At 39.1% G+C, this 24,548-nt stretch overlaps 1 protein-coding gene across 1 annotated transcript in view; it reads left to right on the top strand.

Annotated features, from left to right (window-relative positions):
• The window catches only part of ADAM22 (ADAM metallopeptidase domain 22), a gene marked incomplete at both ends in the record, with an annotated part of 132,955 nt that overhangs the window by 85,235 nt on the left and 23,172 nt on the right, over positions 1–24,548 (top strand). Inside the window, 17 exons of the mRNA XM_082309222.1 lie at positions 1,741–1,811; positions 3,078–3,152; positions 4,940–5,011; positions 6,042–6,208; positions 8,176–8,260; positions 8,694–8,784; positions 10,663–10,714; positions 12,562–12,661; positions 16,406–16,477; positions 17,010–17,102; positions 19,244–19,324; positions 19,553–19,603; positions 19,885–19,948; positions 20,480–20,585; positions 21,664–21,780; positions 22,483–22,651; positions 23,641–23,749. Coding sequence (XP_082165348.1) covers positions 1,741–1,811; positions 3,078–3,152; positions 4,940–5,011; positions 6,042–6,208; positions 8,176–8,260; positions 8,694–8,784; positions 10,663–10,714; positions 12,562–12,661; positions 16,406–16,477; positions 17,010–17,102; positions 19,244–19,324; positions 19,553–19,603; positions 19,885–19,948; positions 20,480–20,585; positions 21,664–21,780; positions 22,483–22,651; positions 23,641–23,749 — 1,575 coding nt within the window. The remainder of the gene's footprint in view (positions 1–1,740; positions 1,812–3,077; positions 3,153–4,939; positions 5,012–6,041; positions 6,209–8,175; positions 8,261–8,693; positions 8,785–10,662; positions 10,715–12,561; positions 12,662–16,405; positions 16,478–17,009; positions 17,103–19,243; positions 19,325–19,552; positions 19,604–19,884; positions 19,949–20,479; positions 20,586–21,663; positions 21,781–22,482; positions 22,652–23,640; positions 23,750–24,548) is intronic.

The raw sequence follows: 24,548 nt of genomic DNA, 5'->3' as shown, positions 1-24,548 counted from the left end.
ATTGATTAGAAAGTTGTATTTTTACCAGTTTCATTAACCATGATATGAAACCTAAAATGATAGGTTGAGAGCCAGTTGCGTGGCAGGAGAACACAGACTAAATTAAACAACATATGTAAAGTATAATCAAAACAAATTTGTAAAAAAATTTCAAGATTTAGTTCTCATCATTGTGAGCTCTAGAGACTGCAGGTCTTTAAGCAATAAATAGGGACCCTTGGATGTGATTTAATTTATTTTAGGTCCTTTTTGTAAAGGAAATCCTCAAGTGCACTGGTGTAACCATGAAAACATTTTTAAGCAAACGGCCTATAATTGTCTAGGCCTCTCCATAAAAAGATACTTGCAAACTTCACATACCAAAATGACAGTATAATCCCCAAGATTTACCCAAGACAATACCAGTTAGTTATGCTTTGCTTTCCTGGTTTGACTTATCAGTAACTAGCCACTCCTGGTTAAGATTAGCACTTACACCTGGTTTGTCAGATGGGCAATTCAGCTTCGTGTTTTAAGGTTTTGCTGATATGGCGGCCCTGTCAAATTCCTGTCAGCATTGTTTTTAATGCTATTGTTTGGACCTCATGCAGAAATTGCACAGTTAATATACAGCAGGTGGGAGGTGGAGCTGTGAGAAACATTCGTGTCTCATCAGTGAAACTGAACTGTTTTTAGGATTTTGTAACAACTGAAAGTTGTATACAAAGGTATCTGAACTGGAAGTCCCTTAATTTACACACCTCCTATAGTACTGTCTACTTCTCTGCAGGATTGATGAAATCATTCTGGAATACTGAAAGCAGTTTTCAGTCCCTGGACACTGAAAGGATGTCCAAAGCTGGAGAAAGTACAAAGGAGGTGACAAAGGAAAAAGGCATATTACAAAATAAGCAACTGCAAATATTTAATTTACGTGTCTCAAAAAAAGATCTTCTTGGCGTTATGTGAATAGTAATCATGTTTATACAAGATAAGGAAAGAGATTTCTGTTGTATAGAGAAAAGTGAGGCAGGGACTATGAATCTAAAATTAAAGATGGAAAAATACTTCTTGGACATTTAAAAGGGTCTTCTTAATTGTCTTCTGCTTAGTTTATAATGTGTCCCTTTCCGTGAGCGGCTAGTAATAGATTTGGTGAAAGGGATTTGGCAAAAGAATAAACTACTTGGTGCTTATGATTAGAGGTTTAAGAAATTAAAGACACAGTGGGATTATCAGGGAGGAATATTGTATTGATAGTGAGCATTGCCAAAATCTCATAAGGTTTCTCCCAACTCTAACATATTTTACTTTGTGAATATAATCGTCTTAAAGCATTAATTCTGCCTTCCGTGCTCTTCTTATTAATTTAGGTAGCTATTGCGAGAGCTCTGTGAATGTCTGCTGAATTCCCGAAAATGTGATTCACTCCATGGAAGCACTGTGCTAATAATATTACATGCCCAGTGTTGGTGAAGTTTTGGCGTAGAACATCTGCTGTGCTTTCTGAAGCGTGACACCCACAGATCATCTGTTTCGGCAGACCCAGATTATCACTAGTAGAGCTTTTAATAAGAACCCTGTTACTGGGAAGCATCTGTAATGTTGCCTCTTTTCTAGCTGGAAACTTGAAAAAAGGAGTTGTTACTGCATCTGATGTGCAGAAGAATGCCGTACTACTGTCATGCAGCATCAGGATCACTAATTGTTGGGCTATATTCCTGTAAACATTCAATGTATTTGCCTGTGTTTTCTGCTTAGAGTTCTGGCAAATGAATACTACATCGCAGAAGTTTGTTGTAAAGCCAAGACACAAAAGAAGTAAAAGGCAGGTATGTGCCAATATGCTTGTTTATAAGTAAAACACCATCAAGTTTGTTTTGTGTCTGCTGAATTCATTTGTCCAGATGGAGTCCTGCTGCTGCTGCTGGTTTGACATGAGGTCTCTATATCAATACAGCTATTACAAAAAGAGGTATCTAATGTTGACAAAATATTGTTGGGTTCTCTTGGACATTGCCTACCTGAAGAGTTATAAAATCGTTAAACACTGCTAAATTGCAAATGAAAAAGTAGCTAAAATATTTTCTCTTGTGTATAGAATTTTACCAGAAACTCCCAATTAATGAAACATTTACAAATATTTTTTATGTTGCAATGGCGACAAGTAGCTACTTTATCTCAGTTGACTTTGGATTAATATAAATATTCTAAACTGAGAGTTCATCCCTGTTTATTAAGTGGGGGAGCCGCTAAGTGCAGATGTTTGTCTGTACTCTGGAGAGATAGCAGCAATTCTTTGCATTTTAGGACTGGAGCTCAAATAATGGTACAGGTCAAAACAGAGCTGGGTCATGGGGGCTGAACAGTGAAGGCAAAAATGAAATACTGAGAGCAGTGGGAGGGGAAGATGACTTTAACATCTCTAACTAATGCAAGCCTCAAGAGAGGTGAGAAAGACATTGGAGAAATTCCAGAAGTCATTCTTGAGGGTCTTACTTTATATCAGGTGGTTTGCTACCTTTCTATAAAATAGCCATTACTCTGCATTTTTAAATCGTAACGATGTAATAACTCTCCTGGAAAACCCAGCAAAACAAGGATACCATGAAGAAGCACAGTCGTAAATGTTTCTAAATGTAAAGTAAGCATAACACAGAGGTGAGCACTGCGTTCACTGTGTGAATTGAGCAATGTGCGAATAAATAATAGAATTGTTATAGAGATTTTTCGTAACAAATGCAGGAGGGATCCCTTTCTCTGTGAAAAAAAAGTTTATAGCTGACACAAGCCATTTTTAGAGATATAGGCCCCATTGAGGATTCTTTTTCTTTAAAAAAACCTAAACTTGGGATTAGATGGGTTGAAAGACTTGATTTCATTGTTTAAGGTCATACAAATGTCCTGGTGGAGGTGAAAGAATTTTTTTAAAATGATGCAAGCAAGCACCGGAAGTTTCATCAATATCTGAGACCAGAATTAAGACAGTAGGGAAAGATCTATGCATGAGAAGTTTGGTTTCTGAAGCCATTTCTAGTTAGCAGTTACACTCTCTCTGTACTCTGTTAGACTCTCTTACAATTGTACTTTCTCTGTAGGTTCGTCAGATTCCACGTAAAGTTGAAGAGGAAACGAAATACATTGAGTTAATGATTGTAAATGATCATCTAATGGTAAGACTGACACACTTCAACATCTTACAGTTATTAACATCAAGTTGTCTTAATTGGTCCATAAAGGCTAACAATAAAAAACAATATATGGCCAGAACAAATTAAGTATGCCCTTAAGAGAAGATATTATGGTCTCATTAACCATTGATGAAGTTGCGTCTGAATTTTGGCATGGTAATTTTACCAAGAATGCAACGAGGCCTGAGTATCAGAAAGAAGGGTCATAAGTAAAGCTTTGTGTCATAAAGTAACTAATGTTAGTGTAACTTAAGATGATGATTTTCTTTCTGGCTTTTTTGAGCACTTATCTTGGTTATAGCCACTCAGCAATCAATAATGCAGTTATTGCAATTGTGCAGCAGCTGTTGACAATGGGAGGATTAATAGTGACTAGGTTTTTTTGATACATCAAAATCAATATAGAGAAAATTATTTTGTTAAGCTTGTATACTTTCTCTGGGAGAACATAAATAGGCTCTCTAATGTAGTGGGAAGACACACAATAAAGATTTGTGTATTGAAGAGAAAACAGGCTCATTCAAGTTGGAAAAGGCACAGATTTATGTCAGTGAATATGATTAATAATTAATGAAAGGAGTATCAAAGGAAATGGTGAATTCTCCATCACTTGCACTCTTCAAATCCAGACAGTGTATTTCTGGAAGACGTGGTGGTGTCAAACGCAAACAGTAGGATTCAATCTTGAAGTAACTGGATAAAGTTCAGAGACTGGTGGTGCCCCTCCAACTGGTGACATTAGTTGATTTTATCATCCTTTATGGCTTTAAAATCAAAAGGTATCTATACATTTATCTACCCTTTCTGTAATATGCAGCTCCTCTCAAGCATTACTCAAATTGGCAAAAATAGACATCAGAGTGTAAAAGGAATGTGACACTGTCCTTGGACAGTGTACTTCTCCATCAGCTCAGTTTGGTGAGCATAGCAATAAATTCTTGGATTAAAATGGACAATGCTGGATGCAGAATTCCCTAAATTGGTGTCATTGTGTTTGATCCTGAAGAACTGAAGCCACAACTTCCCCCTTGGACCTTATCTGTCTGGGCCGATTCCCCCCAAGGACAATGTTTCCTAATTTTGGTTGATTATAGCTACTGCGAGAGTCAGTCCCCTTAGGTGTTTATTCTCTGAAGCAAATGCCAGTGAATGTCCGTGGTCAAAGAAGCCGAATAATTTCCTCCCCAGGAGAAGGTACTGTTTTATGCTCTGGGCTCCTCCCTTTCCCCATGGTCCGGGCTAGCACGTGTGTGTATTTGGATTACTCTGTATGCATGCAGTAGATACGGCACTCCAGATACACTCAGCGTGGAGCTGACACCCTGCAGAGTCGGAGCTGTTTTCACCGTTCACCCTCTGCAGGTGCTTCCAGAGGGAGCAATGAACCTCGTGCTTCTTCCTCTGGTCCATGGAGCCAGCTGCTTATTTCTGTATTGGCATTTGGAATTAACTTTAAAATTGCCAATAATAAAGATAATGAAGAGAGTAATAGTATGTTCCTCTTCCTATAGCATTTTCCGGTAAAAATCTTAGAGTACTTTCTGAACAGGAATTAATAGATCCTCACAACAGCTGTTGTAAAGTATATCAGTGATGTGCATTTCTGAGCAATTTTCTATTGCTTTTTAACATTACATTCAGCACAGGAGACCAAACCTTGCACAGGGGTTTTACTGTTGATGTAGTTGCTTTTTACTTCATGCTTTTTTGGAAATGGAGCTTATTTTTCTGAAGTCCGTATATGTAACTTGTCTATGTTTGGTTTGCAGTGTAAAAAGCACCGCTTGTCAGTCGGCCATACAAACAGCTATGCTAAATCGGTTGTGAACATGGCAGATTTAGTAAGTATCACTCAACTAAATGTTCTTTTATGTGTGAGATGAGTCATATGATTCTCCTGTCGATAGATGCAGGAGTTGTCAGTTCATGGTATACCTAATAATAACATATGTGAAGATCACAAATTTTCATCTAGAACCACAGTCAGCCACCTATAAAGCCTTTGTGTAACATAAAGCATTAGAGATTTTTTGTGGCTTCAAACATTTAAGTATCCTGCTGGATCAATCCCTTGAGTCTGAGTTTTAAAGAGCACCTTAGATATGACAATTTTAAACACTGGATCCCTATGTTGACAACCCAAAACCCAGAAGACAATCTGAAATTAGAATGCACTAAAATTTCTCCAGGAAAAGCGCATTTGAGTGAATGACTTAGAATAGCGACATACAGATGGATTATGTGGATTATATTTGTGACGCTGAATTGGATGAGCTGCTGGCTCTTGCACTTCACCACAGAACAGTATTACTAGAAAAAGAAAAATGTGGTTCCCACTCTTGAAAGTATTTGCTGTGGAGTATTAACCCCCAGCATTGAAAGGTTGGCCCTTTTTTCCTGATTTAGCCAGCATGAGGTTAAATACTCCTGTAGAAGTGTATAACAGTGAAAACTGTGGTTTTATAGATCACTATTTGGTATAAGAGAGCCCTCGTGTGTCCCTGGGACGAGCTGGACATTATAAAAGACCCATTAATTCCAAATCTTTCAACTATGTGGAGTGGTTCTGTAGTAATTTTTCAAAAATCCCATCTCCCTTCTATGCACCTCTGCCTGTGTAGGACCTGCAAGGGATCTTTTTGCAGGCTGAGAGAGCTGATTGAAGAATTAGGCCTTAAATTTAGATTTTACTATGTTTTCTTGTTTGTTTGTTGGTTTTAAAGGGGATAAAATCACCTGGGAGAACCTAAAGTGTACTAGAACAAGCTAAATATTTAGTTATGTAAAAATGCAAGCTATTACAAAAAAGGGGTAGAACTCACCTTTATTCTATTTGACATAATATATTTGTTCATTCTGTTAATGTACTAGATATATAAAGAACAACTTAACACCAGGATAGTATTGGTTGCCATGGAAACCTGGGCTACTGATAACAAGTTCACCATATCTGAAAACCCCTTGGTGACCCTACGTGAGTTTATGAAATATAGGAGGGATTTTATCAGAGAGAAAAGTGACGCAGTTCACCTTTTTTCGTACGTAACCTCGTGTGATGTTTTATTACTGGGTTTTTTTCTTTCCTTGGGGGTTGCTTATCACAAATGGCTGATGCATCTCCTTTCTGTTGTGTGTGTAATCCACACTAATTCAGAAAATAATGTTTCTGATGGGGAGGTGGGAAAAAGTTAATGCACAAACTGCCTGCCAGTGCAACTAGAGGTTTGACTCTCAGTTTTAATGTACTAAGCCTGAGCTATATGCGCATGCATCCTTGGTTATTCTGTGCAATTACCTACTCTGCAAGCCACAGCTGCCTGGAAGGTGATACATGGTTCCCCCTCAGAGGTTGGTTTCTTTGGCAGTAGAGCACGGGCAACCCTGTTACATTATTTAAAAGCAGAACATTGGTTTCGAAACCAATGAGGTCTCCTGCTTAAAAAGCACTATGGCCTGCTTTACTTTGTTGAATGACCTGCACACTGCAGGATTACTGAGGTGTTTCAGATCCTCGCAATGGTTTGTTCTCCAGAAGGACATGTGCTATAAGACTAAGCTGGGAGGAATGTTATTTTCTCTAAATCTCTTAATTGTTTTGGAAATAAGATGAAATTGTTTTGGAAATAAGATTTGGAAATAACAAAATATATCTACAAATGTAGAGGAGAGGTTTGTGGCTGAGATTTTTGATCCACATGAGACAGGCCAGATGAATTGCTCTGTTGGAGTCCTTATCCCTCTCTGTTGTAGGACCCTGTATGAATAAACTTTAATACCTCACTTTCACGTGACTCTGGTAGGGTGCCAGGATACCCAACCACAGTATCCAGCCTCTCCGAATTTTTGCATGTGCTTAATTACTGTCATTGACTTCTGCCATGAAGAGAGCTAGTAAGATCTGCAAGTGGTGCTTGCAGATTTTGGTTTCTCTGTGTCTCAGTTCTTAATCTGTAGAATGGGAATTGGGTTTTCTCACATCCTTCATGTGTCTTCTCTGGTGATAATATAAGGTCTTTGGGGGAAGTCTTGTTCTTATGAATGCTTGTGGATTGGCTAGGACAATTTGCCCTGTGACTGGGACTCTGGATACCACTGTAATGCTAATTCCAGTGCTGTCCATAACACCACCACTCATGTTTGAGGTATTGCATTCATAGACTGCTTAGAAATATCAGTTTCTGAAATTGTGTCTGTGACTGAGACACGGCTAAGTTGGGAGGTGAGGTTGGCTGGTGTGATGGTACACTGGTCGCAAATGAACTTCTGCCTTCAGCACAGTTAGCCCATTGTATTGTTTCTTGATGTTTTTTCTGTTTTCCTTTGAAACAAACAATTTGCCACAGCTTGGATGGATCAGTACTCTGAAGTGGAGCAGAGTGTATTTATTTACCACCAGTATATTTTGTCACGGCAGTCATTCATGCTGACGTGGTCAGCACCAAAGAGATGATTAGATTTAGGCTCAGAGTTCATCTGTCTCTTGGATGAGATCGACTGCAGTTCCAGGGAGTTTTCACCTTCCTCTGCATCAGGGAGCCACTAACGCATCTGCCTTTGAGTTTTGCTATATCAGCATTGCCCAGCTAGACACGTGTCTTTTCACTAGTCACCCATGCGTTGGCAGCGTGGTGGCCTCTCCTGCACTCTGTCTGTAGCACGTGCCAGCAGAATTCACTTGCTGCAGTAGTATGCCAACGAAAAAACGCTGGTGAGATTCAGGTGGTTTGGCAAAATAGTCCCCTTATGCTTTTATATTAGGTAGCCTGAGAAGGAGGAGGGAAGATGGTATGACTTTTCTGGAGATAATTTGTCATGTGAGGTTTGTGAGTGGTTATCTGTTTTTCCCATTTTGGTTTTGCATAGTTTGCAGTGTAGTGTTGGCAGCCAGCATTTGCAAATGCCAGTTTCTCATTTGAAAATCAGAAGGGTAAATACTGGGATGGATAGGTGCAAAACTCATGGGCTGAGCAGGGTAAACTTTCTTTTCTTTTCCTTTTTGTCAAAGGGGGAGTCGATTTCAGAGCAGTCGGAGTGGTGTAGCCCACACTGGTGGAATCTGCTCCTTGCTTAAAGGTGGAGGTGTGAATGAGGTAGGTGGGGATACTGGTATGGGTGGTGGAAATTTATCTGCACAGAATTTATTAGTGCAGACATGTTCCTCAAAATATCTTGCTGCTTCTTTGCTGATGCAGAATTTTAGTGCAGCTCTATAAAAGGGATGTCTCAATGAAGAGTGATGAGTGAATAAAGTCAGGTATACATTCAAATACACTTTTCAGCAGATTCTGCAATATCCTGTCATTCATAGTTGCAGCCAGAATGGCATGAGAGAAACAGACTTTGTCTTACTTAACTTGTCCATAAGCCAGCCATTTTCCTCACTTGTCCATTATCTAGCTGCTCTGAAGTAAGAACTCTTAACACTGTGCATCTGATTTTGCCTTTTATTGCCTTGAAATGAGAAAAGCTTCACTTGTGTCTGAGATACCTGTATGTAACTGATTACTCTTTCCTACCTTTCAGTTTGGAAAGCCAGACTTAATGGCAGTTACTCTGGCGCAGACCTTGGCCCAAAACATTGGCATTTTCTCAGACAGAAGAAAGCTTATAAGTGGTAAGTTTGTTTACTTTTTCACTCTGTCTCAAGAGAAAATCTTAAAAGGTGGAGGATCTCATCAGTGTCTCTCTGATATGTATTTTTCCCCATGTTTCTCACAATGTTGGAATATTTTTATTTTTCTTGCAATAGCATGAAGAGAGACTGACATATCATTAATTTTCTTCTATTTAAATACTGTGATATCCCCCTGCCCATAACTGCTGGCAGCACTGGTGTCACCATTTCATTAAAAATAAATCATAAAGACGTCTGTCGCTTCCATTCGTTTCAGGGAGATCGATGTCACGCCCACAGACTGAATGGCTGCCATCTTATGGTGCCAAGGTAGAAACATACGTTATTAGACCTTGGGATGATGAGGAGCCACCTCAATCCTGTTACACAGGATAGTTTTGATAACATAGCTTTTTCCCTGTTTGCCTTGATTGAATTCCTTTTGTAGATTACCCAAATCTCCTGTATTTGCCACACTACTGCTACCATTCCTCTGCTGTAACCTTGGTATTCAACTTCTTAGTAACCCCTGTTTACCTGCAATGCCTTAATTCAGATCTCCGCCCCCCGGCCCGAGTGAGCACCTCACCCTCCCTGTTTCCATGTTGTATGAAGTCACAGCACATAGAGAACAATGGATGATTAAAATAATAATACACTTTTGAAACAATTTAGATGATGAATTGGAGTGCTTAGTTATTGGATCATGCATACCTACGTGGCTTACATATAAAAAAAATAAATTACTATATTGAGTAATAGAACTCTGTTTAGGTGAATTTTGTTTTCAGGTGTTGTAAATACAGTATATAATGCAGAGATACATCAGCATGTAAAAGTTTTTGCAGTTTACATAATTGTATTTTCAAAAATATTCAGAAATGTAGGATGGATGCTCTATGCTACTGACATGTTCAGTATTAATTTGCCAGCTGCATATTATTAACCTGATACAGGGGCAGGGTAAAAGTGAAAATGATAATAGTGGCGATTCCCTTTCTTGTGCCTGAGCAGAGGGGCAGGACATGGTTTTGGTGGGGAGGGAGAAGAATGCAACTGTTGGGCAGAGCCTCGTTTCCTTTTTAATTGTGGTTTTAAAATGGAAGCAATAAACTGATGTTCGTGTATTACAGTAGGGCAAATTGCAGAAAGCTGAAAGTATACGTGCAAAGCATATGTACAGAAATAGACACAAGACAGAGTTTTGAAAGCGGAGGGCTGAGACCAGAGCAGAGCAGTCCGAGGCAGCCTGGCAGGGCAGAAGGGAGGGCTGCCCTCTGCCTGCCTGGGAGTCGCGTGGGGAAGGGAGGCAGGCAGGGAAGGGAGGGAGAGTGGAGGAAGAAGCTGCTAGATCCTGCTGTACTGGCTTGTGTTTACAGACCATTTTATGCATTTTTGTGTGCATTATTGTTTGGGGTCTTTTTCAAGTGAAGATTTCCCCAGTCACATTAGCATAGCAGTAGAAGAAAACTAAAAAATTTAGAAGATGGGTTAAAATGATCGATTTTTTTTACTCTGAAAATTTGGGAATCAAATATCATGACACAGGAGAAGGCAGGAGAGCTGACTTACAATTTGCAAGTGCTGGAGGCTGACACTGCAGTTTCCTCTAACTTCACTTTAAGAGAAGGAAATTAAAACAGGACCTATTTTCAAAGCTCAGGATTGCAGAGAGTCATGTAATGTTTTTGAAAGAAGGTTTGTCAGCGTGCATTGATACACTTAAACTAAGATGTACAATAAACCAGCAAAGAATTCTTTTCAATTTGCATTCAAATATGAAATGGAATTGACTACAGTGTGGTTTTTGTGATAAGAAATGTATTATTTTGGACTCACAAGACTGAAGATGTAAATTTTTTTTGTTGTTGTCGTCAGGTGAGTGTAAGTGTGAGGACACATGGTCTGGATGCATAATGGGAGACACGGGGTAAGTCATGTCCTTCATACAATGACATAAAGGAAAGGTGTGAAAACGTTTGCCTTTTGTGGTTCAGCAGAATATTTTCTGTGAATCGTTTTTCAGAAAGTAGGGTATTATCTGTACAACATATGTAGAAAAGACATTTTCAAAGAAATGTGTGAATAAGTGAGTTAATGTGAGGATTTTTAGTGACCGCTGGTTTAACTCACAAAGCACAGGGCTCAACAGCCAAGCCAGGTCATTGCAGAGAAGCAGAAACATACTTAGTTCCTTTTCTCCTGCAGGTTTGCTGTTGAGTTGTGGGAACAAACAAAGATACATCGCAATTCTTGAAATACTATTATCAAATTGCTTAAGTATGTCTCATTTTCAATGTTTCTGTTGGAATCTTTCATCTATATCTATCATTTTTTATCCTCCAGTTTGTGTGATAATGTTAGAAAAACTGCTCCCATTGGACTCTGAATATGCTTATACCCACATACAATGTCACCGGAGAGATTTTATCTAAAGACTAGTTAATCAGCAAATTTTTGCTGCTAGATGAAATTTGGTGCTTTCTAGTGTGTGTATTCAGACCTTAATTCTTCATATTACAGTCCTGTCTTTTATCATGTGTATGAATTAAACTATCGTCTAATTTTAGATCTAGACAGTGCTTTTTAAATTAATTTCAAACTGACCTGCAAATTTTCACAGTAGCTTTGTTGTTAGAACAATTTTGAACAAAGAAGCATATTTCATTAAAGCTCTTTGGAAGTGTGAAGGTGTGCTTTTTTCACCTTGCCTGCCTAAAGACATACTAGGTAGGATTTTTCTGATCTTTTGTGTTTTAAAAAGCCAATCTGAGAAGCATTCTTGATTCTTGTAAAAGTGATTCCTTATCTAATGGTCTTTAAATTCTTTATCTGAAATCCAAACCTTTCAAATAATTAGGTACACAAAAAAAGCTTGTATTTGCATAGCTTATTGATGAAGGATGGTGAATATTCTCTGTAGTCTTTAGACCTAAATCATAAACACTAGAGATGGAAAAGACCAATTATGGTTTGCAAGCCATCACTCCCAGCAATGTAGGATTATTTTGTCTAGCACTTCTGCTAATATTTTTTTACCCAGTGATGAGCTGATACAGGAAAGCCCTTGAGATTCCAAGGTCTGCTTGAAGCATAAGTACTTTCATGACTAAGGACCTAAATATAAAGATCGCTTAAGTTACTCTGGGAAAAATTCTTTCCCTGTGGAAAAGATCAATGCAAAGATTCTCTGCATCATATTGTTTTTAGGTGGTGCACTGTGCCTTAGGTTGGCACTCTGTACTCGAATGAAATTTATTCAGTGGGGCACATGAGAGAGGGAGACTGAAATGTTAGCTGATGTTTGTTAGAAGCATGTTTTAAAATGGCATAACTCTCTCATATAAAAATTCTGTGGGCCGGGAAAGCAATTTCATCTAAGAGGGAAATGAACTATGAGCAATTTTTGTCTCCTGTGTTATGTATGGGAAGAAATAAACGTATTTCTGACATCAGGCCCGTTAGTGGGACAGGTCATATTTGTGAGAACTACACACTGTGTAATAAGATTTGTGGTATTTGGCATGAAATAACTTAGTGAAATGTTTTAGACCTCTCATTTTCCATGAGCTCTGTGCCATTGTTGAAAGTTCTTTGTCATTTACTAAAATGATTTACAAATTAGATTGACAAGCAGATAGTCACTCTGATTCTGAACAGTGTGTTTTTGTACTTTTTCTACAGTATAACATTGTATTTCTCCTCCTATTTTGAAAAAACAAAATATAGCGTAAAAAGCACTATAGAAAGTAATCCTGCTACCTTTTTTCTGTGCAGGTATTATCTTCCAAGCAAGTTCTCCAAATGTGATATTGAAGAGTATCATGAATTTTTAAACAATGGAGGTGGAGCCTGCCTTTTCAATAAACCAACCAAAGTAAGCATTACCTTATTCTTAAGTATTATTTCTATTCTATTTCTAATTTAGATGAAACCAAGAAGAATGAAAATCATAATATTGGAAAAAAAAACCCCACTTGTAATTTTGATATTTCTGATTCTAAGTTCTAAATTTTCTGGTGACATATGAGTGAAAGTAGCTGATTTTAGTTCATAGTAGTTTGGAAATTATATTTAAAGAATTTTTTAGTAAGTGGTTTCATGTCCAACAGAGTTGCCACAGGCTTTGATCTAGAACCATCCCTCACACAATTTGTTCTGAATATTGTAAATACAATATGTTGCTGAACTTATTTGCTGAGTTTCAAGTGTCTTGGTAAACTTTTGCACAGGTTGAATTCTGATTTGCGTTGAACTGATATCTTTTGGTACAAATCTCTGGAAGCTGAATTAAGATTGGTTCTATTTCACATCTGTGCCAAGATGAAGACACAGCTCCTAGAGTTTCTGCAGGGGGTGCACTGCTGTGCAGCCCAGCGGCTTTGCAGGCACCAGCGGTTACAAGTGGTTGTGATATTCTCCCTGTTTGGAGAAGGCAAAGTTTTTACAGTGGCTCTCAGAACAGAGTTTGGAAACTGGGACTAGTTTTTCTAAAACTGGAAGAGGCAGAACAGGAGAGAAAGCCCTGAGGAGTATGGGACAGACACTAGGAGAGCCCGTGGCTGCTGGGCACCCATCACACTCCTCATTCCCCAGGCACTGCTCACATGGTCTGTCATCCCCTGAACCATGTGCGCTGTGGGAGAAACGTCTGGTGAGAAGTGCTCAGATCATCTTAGCCCTGTGTTAGCTCCTTCGAGGCCGTCACATCTGGATCTGCACAACCCTGCCTTGTGCTGGGTAGTCCCGCAGACGGGGAAGGCTGGTGAATCCCTGCTGGACCCTGGTCCTCAGTGCCACTGTACTCATTTAGCATGGTGGCTTACCTCCCTAAAGGCTTGGGTGTGGGAGAGCTACAAAAGCATTGGGACCCACTTAAATGACTGACCCATCCCCTCCAAATTTGCCTCTAAAGTATGAAATCAGAGGTCTTGCTGCATGAGTCTTGGAAATCAGGAGAAGTGAAGAATATCTCTTGAGATAGTATTTGCATTTTCTTTGCTTCTCTTGTCTCAATTTTGGCCTGCTAAACAGGTATATTCATGTGAAGGATGCAAAGTGTGTGAAATGATTAACTGAGACATTTAAGGGAGACAAGTACAAAACAAGGCTAAAGAAACTCCAGCCAAGATGCAAGCACTTCTACAATGGAGGATTTGCAGCAGGGCTTCAGTATATTCCTGCTCCATTTACTGAAGCATGTGTTAAAATGTAAAGTAATAAGGATAACAATCTTGACTCTTTTCTGTATATAATTAATGTTGTCCTCTATTTAATGTCTGTCTTTCAACAACCAAAGAGGCTAAGGCAGAAAGACAGTCTAATGTGGAAAAAGACTTGGTAGCTGAGGTAGTCACACATGTAAAAGAGAAAGTCAGTTCTGGAGTGATGCACCTTCCTCCTGGAATGGCTGAGAAAAAGTGCGTGTTCCGACAACCACAGAATTTCAATAAATCTTAGCGAGCATAAGAGAAGGCATCAAATCTGGATAAGCTGAGTCTGCTTATCTCTCAAAGGTCTCCTTTTCATGGAAGAATGTATTATTAAAAGTGGAGAGAAAGCACTGTAATTTGTTAATAAGATGTAAGATTTCTCATTCTTTAAAATGCACCTGCATTTTAGAAGTTTGCTTTTTTCCATCTCATTAAAGGTCGAGAGAAATATTGGTGGTTTTATTTCTTTGCTGAGTGAATTGTTTCCATAGTGTAATGTGTCTTATTTGGGCTTGCTTTAGCGATTATGTTCATTTACACATCTGTCACTTGGAAAAAAAACAGTTACTCTCATCTCAATTTAGATTGGCAGCATGTACAATTTTTTCTAATGGCATGTGGAAATATGAAAGTTAGATGTGGAAGCCAGGGTGATTTAGACTCTTGTACGTATTGTTGTTAGGGTTCATTTAAAGTTATCGTCAATGGATGTCTGTCAGATTTACAAGGCTGTCGAAGACGTGTTTCCTAGCAAAGGTGGTGAAACACAGATGTACTTTTGCTTTTCAAGAAATATTAGAAAAAGGAAAACTGATGTGACAAGGTGCAGTGTTCAACAGTGCTCCACTGTAAGATCAACTGTGATCCCAAAAATTACATCAATGACTGCTGGAGCAGATTGAGCATATGCTCTTTTCAAATGACTGGATGAATTATATGACTTTTTGGGAAAAGTTACCCAATTTGCTTTTCATGGTTTTTTTTCTTCCATTTCATATTTGGCTGTCCCTATGTACTGCAGCAAATTGGCCCAATGTTTTAAGGCAGAACCCTGTTTTACTACCATCTACTTATCTGTATTGTGCAGCGCACCTAGATATACTGAAGAGGTTATGTCTGGAAAAATATGTAGGAAACAAGCAGTTTTAACAACTCTGTAATAATTCTAGAGGATAATTGCTTGCTTACATTTAATGTAACATTCTACATATGCATTTCATGCTGCAGTCAAATTTCCATTTCAATAGGGGGATCTAATAATAGCACATCAGCCTGTACCACAAGCCTCAGGCTGGTCTGTGGCATAGTGAAGTACGTGGGATGATGCTCCATCCTGTGGGCTACTGGCAGAAAGGCAGCAGCCATAGAAAAATGCACTGTACAGCATGAGTGATGTACTTGTGCAGATGGCTCGTAAGCAGAGCTGTTTCTGGAACGATCCTAGTTTAATTGGAGAACTCGGAGGACAATCTGCAAAATTTTAGTCTTGGTGACACGCTTATATGCATTCTTATTTATGTAATAAAAGTACTCTTATGTTTTGTCATGCCCAAAGAAAAAAAAATATTTTTTTTTTTTAAGAATTACCTCTCCAAATTTTAGGAAAACAGAAACAATGAAACTGGAAACAACAGACTATAGGTGTCCATTGAAAGATAACATAGCATGGGTCCTATGTGAAAGATGCTGAACAAATCTTGTCTCTGGGAAAGGAAAGTACTAGTACAAATATACAGATTTAGACATTTTAAGTTACAGTTTAGTGGGGAGGCTGAAGGGAAGGGGAGGAAGCCTCACCACCTATGCTTTCTCATCTGCCTGTGACATGTGCTTATGGAAAACTGCTGAAGGTTCCCAACTGTGGTAGAGAAAAAGGGAAGAAAAAAGCATCCGACTGCAACAAAAACTGACAAAGAAACACAGCCTCTCTCCCTGCATTTCTGAGCCACGTGCTCCCAAAGGACAATTTTTTATGGCTATTCCTTCTGAAGGTATTATGCAGGTGTCAAACGAGGACACAGCTCTCATCACTTGAATTCCAGAACAACAGCAGTTGCAACCCCTATGATGATAATGAAAATGTCATATTGTTTTAAATTTTTTCTTTTATTGTCAGACCTTTTGGTTTTGATTGTGGCTTCTGCTCAAACTGAATCTGCTGTAAAAATGGCAGTCTCACACAGAAGATGCCATGTGACTCTGCAATATTGCTGAATTAATTCACAGCATTGTTCATTCTCTCACATTTCATTTGTGTTGTTTCTAGTCTGCTTCTTCCTGAGTTTTGGGTACTGTGTTTTGGTTAATGCATTTGGAGTGCTAGCTAAAAAAACGTGTTGTAGAGAATAAATATGACAATGATTCACTTAGGAGAGACATGCTCTTTGGTTTCTGATTTTGCCCTGCAGCTTCTGGATCCTCCAGAATGTGGCAATGGCTTTGTGGAAGATGGAGAAGAATGTGACTGTGGGACGATAGCTGTAAGTGCAACACACTTTAAATTAGCAACTAGGTTCTCCAGGACACGGTGCTGCCCGTCACTGCTGTTGACTTTAAGTGGAGGAAGACAGGCAATGTTAAGGTCCTGTGGCAAGGGATTCATCATTTCTTACCTTTTTTCATCATGTTTAACACCATGTGGGCCAGCTTTTTTATTTTATCACTGCATAAATTCTGAAGAGTAATAGCAATAGCTACCTGTGCAGAATCAGGCCTTAAAAGATGTTAAAGAAAGTATTTTCGTAGATGGGAACATGACTCTGGTCAGTGCTAAAATGTCAGTATTTAATGATTTGACACTGTGAAGTTAGGAAAACTAGTCCTATATTGCATAGCAAACAGCTGTGCAGGAGCTTCATATCCAACAGGGCATGCTTTTTTTTCTGCCTCCAGGTGCCTAAAAGCCTCATTAAAAATCTGTTCAGGTAGCACGCTAAGACGAGAAGTAGTAAGAGAGCTTGGGGCTCATCTGCTTTTCCCATGTATTCTGTTATAAGTGTGTGTGTTCCTCAGGAGTGTGCCAGCGAAGGAGGAGAGTGCTGCAATACTTGCACCCTGACGGCAGGTTCCCAGTGCAGCAACGGGCTTTGCTGTCGGAAGTGCCGGGTAAGGGCAGTGACCTTCACTGCAGCGTCCGGACAGTAATGCATCCAGGTGGCTACAGGCACCACAGCATGTCTTTTTCCTTGCAGACCTTGCGTTTCTTTTTCTGAAAGCTTGCCTTTTAAAATTGGCTGAAAACTGGTTTGTTTGGGGCTATTCTCTGTCTTTTAGTCTGGGCTTCTTGGGGCAGGGGTCGTGATCAAATGCAGAGGTGAATTAAAGCCTTCCAGTTTCAGACAAGTTGGAATCATGTTGAAGTTCCATGATGTTTTATCAGATGTCCTTGTTGAAGCACGCACATCCTTACCCATGTGCTGCTCCCACTGCCTTACATGTTGTTCTGGATTTGACCCATGAGACTGAATGGGAAAATCATACCACAGAGGCCCGAGAGAAGGATATAGTAAAAAGAAAAAAACAAACCAAACCAACCCTCAGCTAGCAGAATTGTTCAGAAGGGTCATCTAAAAGAAACTTGACTTCAGTTTTAGGTAGGTCTGCCTACATGTCCTTATGTTTGGACTGACTGAAATCCCATTGTGTAAAGGGAATCAAGCCCTGTGTTAAACTCTAAGGTGCTCTTCCTGATAAATCAGTAAATAGTAAAAGGAGGTTTAGCTAGATCTTGGCTGTAAGGAACCCCAGCTGAATATGACTTCAAATAGTTGTTTATACTCATTTAGTAATAATGATAATTATGTTATTAAAACTGTGGTGTACTATGTGTGATATTTTTATCTTCCTCTGTGGGCATTTGAGCATTTCATTTCCTTAGGAGGAACATTAGTAATAACTGTGGACCATGTTCTTGACTTTGTGCTCATCCTAGTGTTAAAAAAAGAAAAAGCACAGGTTATGCTGAAAGAGATCACATTTCCCTAAGCACATTCCTTTTTTTTTAATATAATATAAAGATTAGCAGATTGCCAGTGTGGGTGAATTTTGTTCAAGTATCCAAGTCACATAGGAACCATACTAAAGACTCTCAGAAAAAAATTAAGCTTCTGTGTACCTACATTATTTTTGCAAATGAGACAAGGGTTTATATACATACAGAGTGGTGAGGGTGAGCCAGTGAAGAGAAGGGCAGAATTTTGCAAAACACATGTCCCTAGGAGGTGTTAATCAAGACAACTCAAAAGACCATATATAACAGTTCCCAGACTTGGGTACCTTCCCCTGTAATACCCAGCCTGAAAGCAGGAGTGATTGCAAGCAAAACATGGTGGGTGTACATCCCAGCATCTGTAGCGTCTCTGACAACATTCCTGTCTGTCTGCATTTTTCCAGAGACTGGTAGGGGAAAGATAAGCTGAAGGCTGAGAAGGTACCAGTGTCTAGCTCTTCCACTGATATGTGCCCATTCACACCAGCTGTGGAGTTAGCAGTTGTCCCCGAAAAAATGTATGTGCATGCAGATCCAGAAAAAAAGTCACAGAGCTGTGAAATGAACTGGATATCACAGACTGTAGAAGCCTTTCAGGGAAAATACGGAGTCTGCACTAACAATTGCCACTAATGAGATGTCTTTCTGCTTTTACAGGTCTTGAGAGTTAGCACAGAAGTCCTTAACCAAAAAGCCTATGTTAGGTCACTGATACATTTTTCGTTGTTAAGTATCTGGTCATGTAGAAAATGGTGTCAAACTATACATAATTCAAGACATTTATTAATAGTTTCTGTTCTACAATGGAGCATTTTAATAACCATGATGTTTATACCTAGAGCTTTGCAGTGTTGTTCATCCCTAGAAAGAAGGTCAGGATCACTCTCTTGTTTTATAAAGAAGAGTAAAATAGCCACAAAAAGGTGCAATGACCTGGTCAAGATAATGCTGCAAGCCACTGCAGTGTTGATTTGATAAACGCCAGGGGCCCTGTGTCCTGTGAGAGCTCTTACCCTGCACGTCCCTACACTCAGTGCACTCAGGAGGGGGTGCCTCAGAGAGTGGTACCCCTTGCACCAGTAAATGGCCGGTGGCTTGACAGGTGCAATGTCTGCACCAGGGAAAGGAAAGTCTTCCCACTTCAGTCAGCATGTGAAAATTTTCAGTTTTTTATTTTGGTTAAAACTCTAAGAAAGCATTGCATTTAAGGCAAGATACGGAGAAATCAAGACACTAATTTTCTGTCCTTTTTTTTCAGTTTGAACCTAAAGGAGTTTTGTGCCGAGAAGCAGTGAATGATTGTGATATTGCAGAGAACTGCACAGGAAATTCCAGTCAGGTGATTTTTATATCTTCTGTCCAAGAGATGAAAAAAATCACCTGTAGTCTCTCAATCACTATGAATGTTACCATTTTGTATAGTAAGGTGTATAAAAATTGTATCAAACCTGCTGATACTGAAAAAACCAGCATGATACTGAAATAATTTTCCATATGACATCTGTTGTATGCTTTGCTTCCATGCTTGTCTGATCTATGATCTATTAGTTATTTTCTCTTTCTATAGTGTTCTCCCAATATTCATAAAATGGATGGATATTCATGTGATAACAAGCAGGTAATTAGCACGTCAATTTGTTTTACATTGTTTCTGCTTTTCTAGATTGCTTTTTATAGATTTTGATTTAAGATCTTTAGAAGTCACCTGGGACAGTTCTGCTGGCATTCCTGAGTTTTGGGTGCTAGTTATATTTTGGAGCTACACATTTAAATGAACAGAAAGTAGAATCACATGTTAGTTGGCTCGATAGAAAGCATGTGACAAATCTGTATATTAAACAAATACATATTTTGGAAAATCAAGTTATTTGAAACTTTTTCTGTATCCTTTCTTTCTAGGGTATTTGTTTTGGAGGAAGATGTAAAACCAGGGACCGGCAGTGTAAATATATCTGGGGTGAAAGTGAGTGAATGTTATTGTTACTAAGTTGGTTGTCATTCATGTGGCTTGAAAGATTATCTTAGCTGAGAAGAATTGTGGAAGAAACATATTCAGAACCATTAAAAACAGCTAGGACTGTATGTCTGTCCCCCTCTTCCCTCCTCATTTTGTCTTTCCATCCTCTTTTCTAGCTCTTTCTCTAGTGTTGGTTAACTTACTGGTGATTATTCCAAAGTCTTAGGTTTAACTTCTCATTAATAACCACCTAGGGAGCCTATACTCATATTTATTGATTTATTTCCGTGGCTTCTGGACATTTTGGACCAATAAACCCTCGTCAATCTGAACAAAATCTTAAAACAGTCCTGTGGTGCCAACATAAAACTTTTCATTGAGAACACTGTGCAGAGTTTCACAGGCCACCTGCAGACCATTGGTACTGCAGTTCACAGACTGGGAAGCTCTGCTTGCTTTGATTGTGCGTTGCCATTTCCCAGGATGTGGCTTTTCAAAGTCTTCATCATCTTAGAAGATATTTGTTTCTGTTTTTAGAAGTGACAGCTGCTGACAGGTACTGCTATGAGAAGCTGAATATTGAAGGGACTGAGAAAGGAAACTGTGGAAGAGACAAGGACTCTTGGATACAGTGCAATAAACAGTAAGTTGATACATTTAGAAAACAACTGGTATGAGGTTTTTATCCCTGATCCAGTTCTTTAGATGGCGCGAAGAGGCTCAAAAAGCCTCTGTACAGAACAGACTTCTCCTGGCCTTCTTCTGCAGACCTTAGTGCAGGAAATTCTGGAGGGAGAGGAGTGTCGAGAGGAGATGATCTCTGTCAAGAGAGCACCATCTGAGCTTTGGGAGCACTTGAACCAAAAGTAGTCCTAGTACTCTTGGTGAAGCTTAGCAGTGCAGAGGAGAGCAGCCTGTGGTTTCATGTCTCTGTGTGGTGTTCACCTTTTATGCCGTGCCATTGCATTTGCTAAGTCGTGTTCACTTTTCATCGTATTGTAACCCTCCACATCTTTTCCTGCACGTTGCTGCCTAAACCATTGTTTTACATTCTGTGTTTATGCAGTTGATTATTTCTGCCTATTTCTGAACCTTTTGCCAGTCCTCATCAAACTGCACCCTGGTTTTTCAGATGAGTTCTCCATTCTGTCAATGCCATTTGAATTCTAGTCTTACCTACAGGTGAACTAATGTCCTTTCCCACCTTTCTAACCTTACTTTTTTTCCACTATAAATTAATGAGTAAAAAATACTCAGTAATATGGGAGAGACCAGACAGTGCACAGGTCTCCACACATGAGTTGTAAAGTCCCTTCAAGAGCTGAATTAAACTTGGTGTCTCTAGTTCCCTTACATATGTGTCATATGAGAGTTTGTTCAAAGCCAATATCTACTGCTTCTCTTCTACAGGACAGTTATGGTATCTTAATAGGATAATAAATCAGTTTGATGTGGTTTGTTCTTGACAGCTCCCTGCTTGCTATTACTCAGAGCATTTTTGATAATACATCCTAAAAAAGACTCTTTTCCCAGTCCAAGCTCCAAGGAGAATAATTTTCTTGGGAAACAAGACATTATTTATGGGATTTACTGTCAGTGGGAGAAAAGCAAGGAATAAAAAACATGTTACAAAGCAAGTGAAAAAAACCCCACATTTTTTTGATCGTCTGTTTTCATTGAATTTTCTTTTCAGTGAGTATCTGTTTATTCTCTCAATGCAGGGATGTGCTTTGTGGATACCTTCTGTGCTCCAATATATCCAATGTGCCCAGACTTGGAGAACTTGATGGTGAAATCACATCGTCAATCTTGCAGTTTGGAAAAGTCTACAATTGCAGGTAATTGACAATCCTGAAAACAGAACAGAGACAGTCAATATCCATATTGCATGGAAAAGCATCTTTCTCATTCCTAAGTGGAGAACAACTGTTTCCATGAATTTTTTTTCCTATTAACACAGAACTGTTATTCTATCTCAACTTTCGTTAAGCTTCAGGAACTTGACTGCATGTGGGGAGCACAGCTGTTTTGCAGCCCCTTCTGTGCAGTAGTTAATTTTGCCTGTAGAGACATAATGCTCTTCTCTGGCCTCTTGATTTTACAGTCTTTAATGTTTGCAAAGTACTTAATGTACTCAAAATACTTAGACATATGCCTGCATTGCCAAAGCTATCTGGCAGCTTAATATGTTGCCATATGTTAGCTGAAACCCAATTATAGACCTGGTGTGTTCTCATCGTTTCACACAACTGTAAGATGAAACAAAGTCCTACACAAGTAAACTCAATGTTTTATCCAACACTATGTCTTACACAGGAAAAATGGTCTTTGTTTTCACCATTACATTTGTTTGATGTAGATATACTGCGCTTTGGTTTGTTTCATGTTAGGGCCAGCGAGATAAATAAGCCAATACTTAACTGTTTCCTGGTCCTGGGCATCGTATAACGCAGACAGAAATGAAGGCAGCAGCCCAGAGCCCAATTTCTCAAGCAGTCTCATCAGCACAAGTCTCTGGGGTCCTCTTCGTTGTCTTGCAGTGGCGGCCATGTGAAGCTTGATGAGGAGACGGACCTGGGCTATGTGGAGAACGGGACACCGTGTGGGCCAAACATGGTGTGCCTTGAGCATCGCTGCCTCCCCACCGAGGCCTTCAACTTCAGTACCTGCCCAGGCACCACAGACAGCCAAATTTGTTCAGGACACGGTGTATGTTCTTGTACTCTTTAATCCTTTTTTCTGCTTTTGCTGAGTATCTGGCATTGTGTAGTGTACTAGCTAGACCTTTCAGGAAGCCAGCAGCGTGACTCTAGAAGTCTTTATACTGGAGAAGCTTTTGAAAAGGAAAGGGGGAGGAGGCACGTAAATAAACGTAATGCATACCAGTCAAGGCATCTTAAACAATGAGTCACAGTAAGTACGTATTAGTTTTGCAAAAATTTTATCTATCGATTATTTTGCTACAACTTCGGATAACTTGGTATTTCCTCAGGCAATGTACTGGAGAATATAAACGTTTAAGAACTGAGAAACTTGGGTCTCTGTTCTTCCAGATGCTCTTTTTAATTCCCTCTGTATTATGTCAACAGCCAAGAAGGTTCACAAAGTCATCGGATTTTGTTGGCTGAGAGTTATGTTGCTCTAGAGAAGAGGGCAGTGAGGCGGCTCTTGGCTAGTGGCAGCTTCTTCGCTCAGTGCACAGCCTATGGCTTTGCTGTGGTCCTGGAGAGTCCCTTAGTCCCTCAGTCCCTCACACAGTTTGAAACAGTGTCCAGGTCCTTACGGCTGAGCTGAGATCAAAGGAGTTGTTCTCTCATAACATCTTTTGTCTTTTACACTGCATTAAAAACTCCTTTTTTTATCTGAAATTAACCACTTCATCATATTTTGAAAAAATAAAATGATTGAGGTTCAGAGTCTCCCAAAGGAATTATAAATGGCTCTATTAAGTACATATTACATTAAAATATATTAAGGTACTTAATATATATTACATATATTTATGTATAAAGTATAATAATACATTTAATACATTTATATCTAACATAGAAATTAAAAATTGCTGTATATTAAAAATGTTCTGCAAAATTTCGCAGGCAGTCAAAATCAGAGCTATATGACTGTAACTATATGTAGGTATTAATTACAGGAATAGATTAATTTTATGATTGTATTCTGAGCTACACTTTTGGCTGCAGGTTTGTAGCAATGAAATAAAGTGTGTCTGTGACCGATTCTGGGGAGGAGATGACTGCAGTTTTCGCATCAAAGATGATATATTTTTTGATAAAGATGCCATCAATAAAGGTACGTTGTTATAATTTTTACCGATAACTGGAAAAGCTTTGATTTGAGGAAGGTCCATTAAGCAAAACGAGATCTCCTACTCTTTCAGTTAGCATACAACATGGCACACCATTAGGAGCCTCATTGCCTTCCCTTCCTCCCAGCGTCTGTGAATGAGGTCTCAGACCTGGGGCTGGATGTGAGCGGTTCTGCTTACAAACACTCAGTACACCTCTCAGGACTGATAACCAGTGTGTCCAGTTGTACCTTGCTTGTCCCAATCATCCGAGTAGCCTTATTAATTATGTTGATAGATTAGGACAAAAAAAAAGTTACTGGGACTTTTCATATCTACATGGAAAGGTAATGTTGCTTACCTGACTGGTTTTTATTTGTAGAGTCAATTTCTCATTACATGGCCAGTATGCAGAATGTTGGCACACAAATTTTAGGCTTTTACATTTTTTGAGTGGAAGTTTTTATTCATCTTTAGGCTTGCATACAAGAGAAAGATATATTGTGGAAAAATGAGGATGTAAATGTTTTTAATTATAAATCCTTGTGTGGGAGCAGTTTTACTGTCTTCCAGAATGTCTCTTTTGGTTAGTTTAGTCAGCTATGGAAGGGATTTGAGCAAAAACAAACAAAAAAGTCACATTTATTCCAATGTAAGCATGTATTTGCCAGGTAGTTTATAAGGATGTAAGCTACAGCAATTTAATATTGATAACATTATACTGGCATATCTGGCACAGCTTTCCCATCTAGCAAATGTTCAGTTAAGGGAAATGGACACAGAGGTCAAAGCTTAATTTACAAA

The sequence above is a fragment of the Platalea leucorodia genome (assembly GCF_965183815.1).
Source record: "Platalea leucorodia genome assembly, chromosome: 1".
NCBI classification, from domain to species: domain Eukaryota; kingdom Metazoa; phylum Chordata; class Aves; order Pelecaniformes; family Threskiornithidae; genus Platalea; species Platalea leucorodia.
The sequence above is the reverse complement of the archived record's forward strand: the minus strand, read 5'-3'. Positions and strand labels throughout refer to the sequence as shown.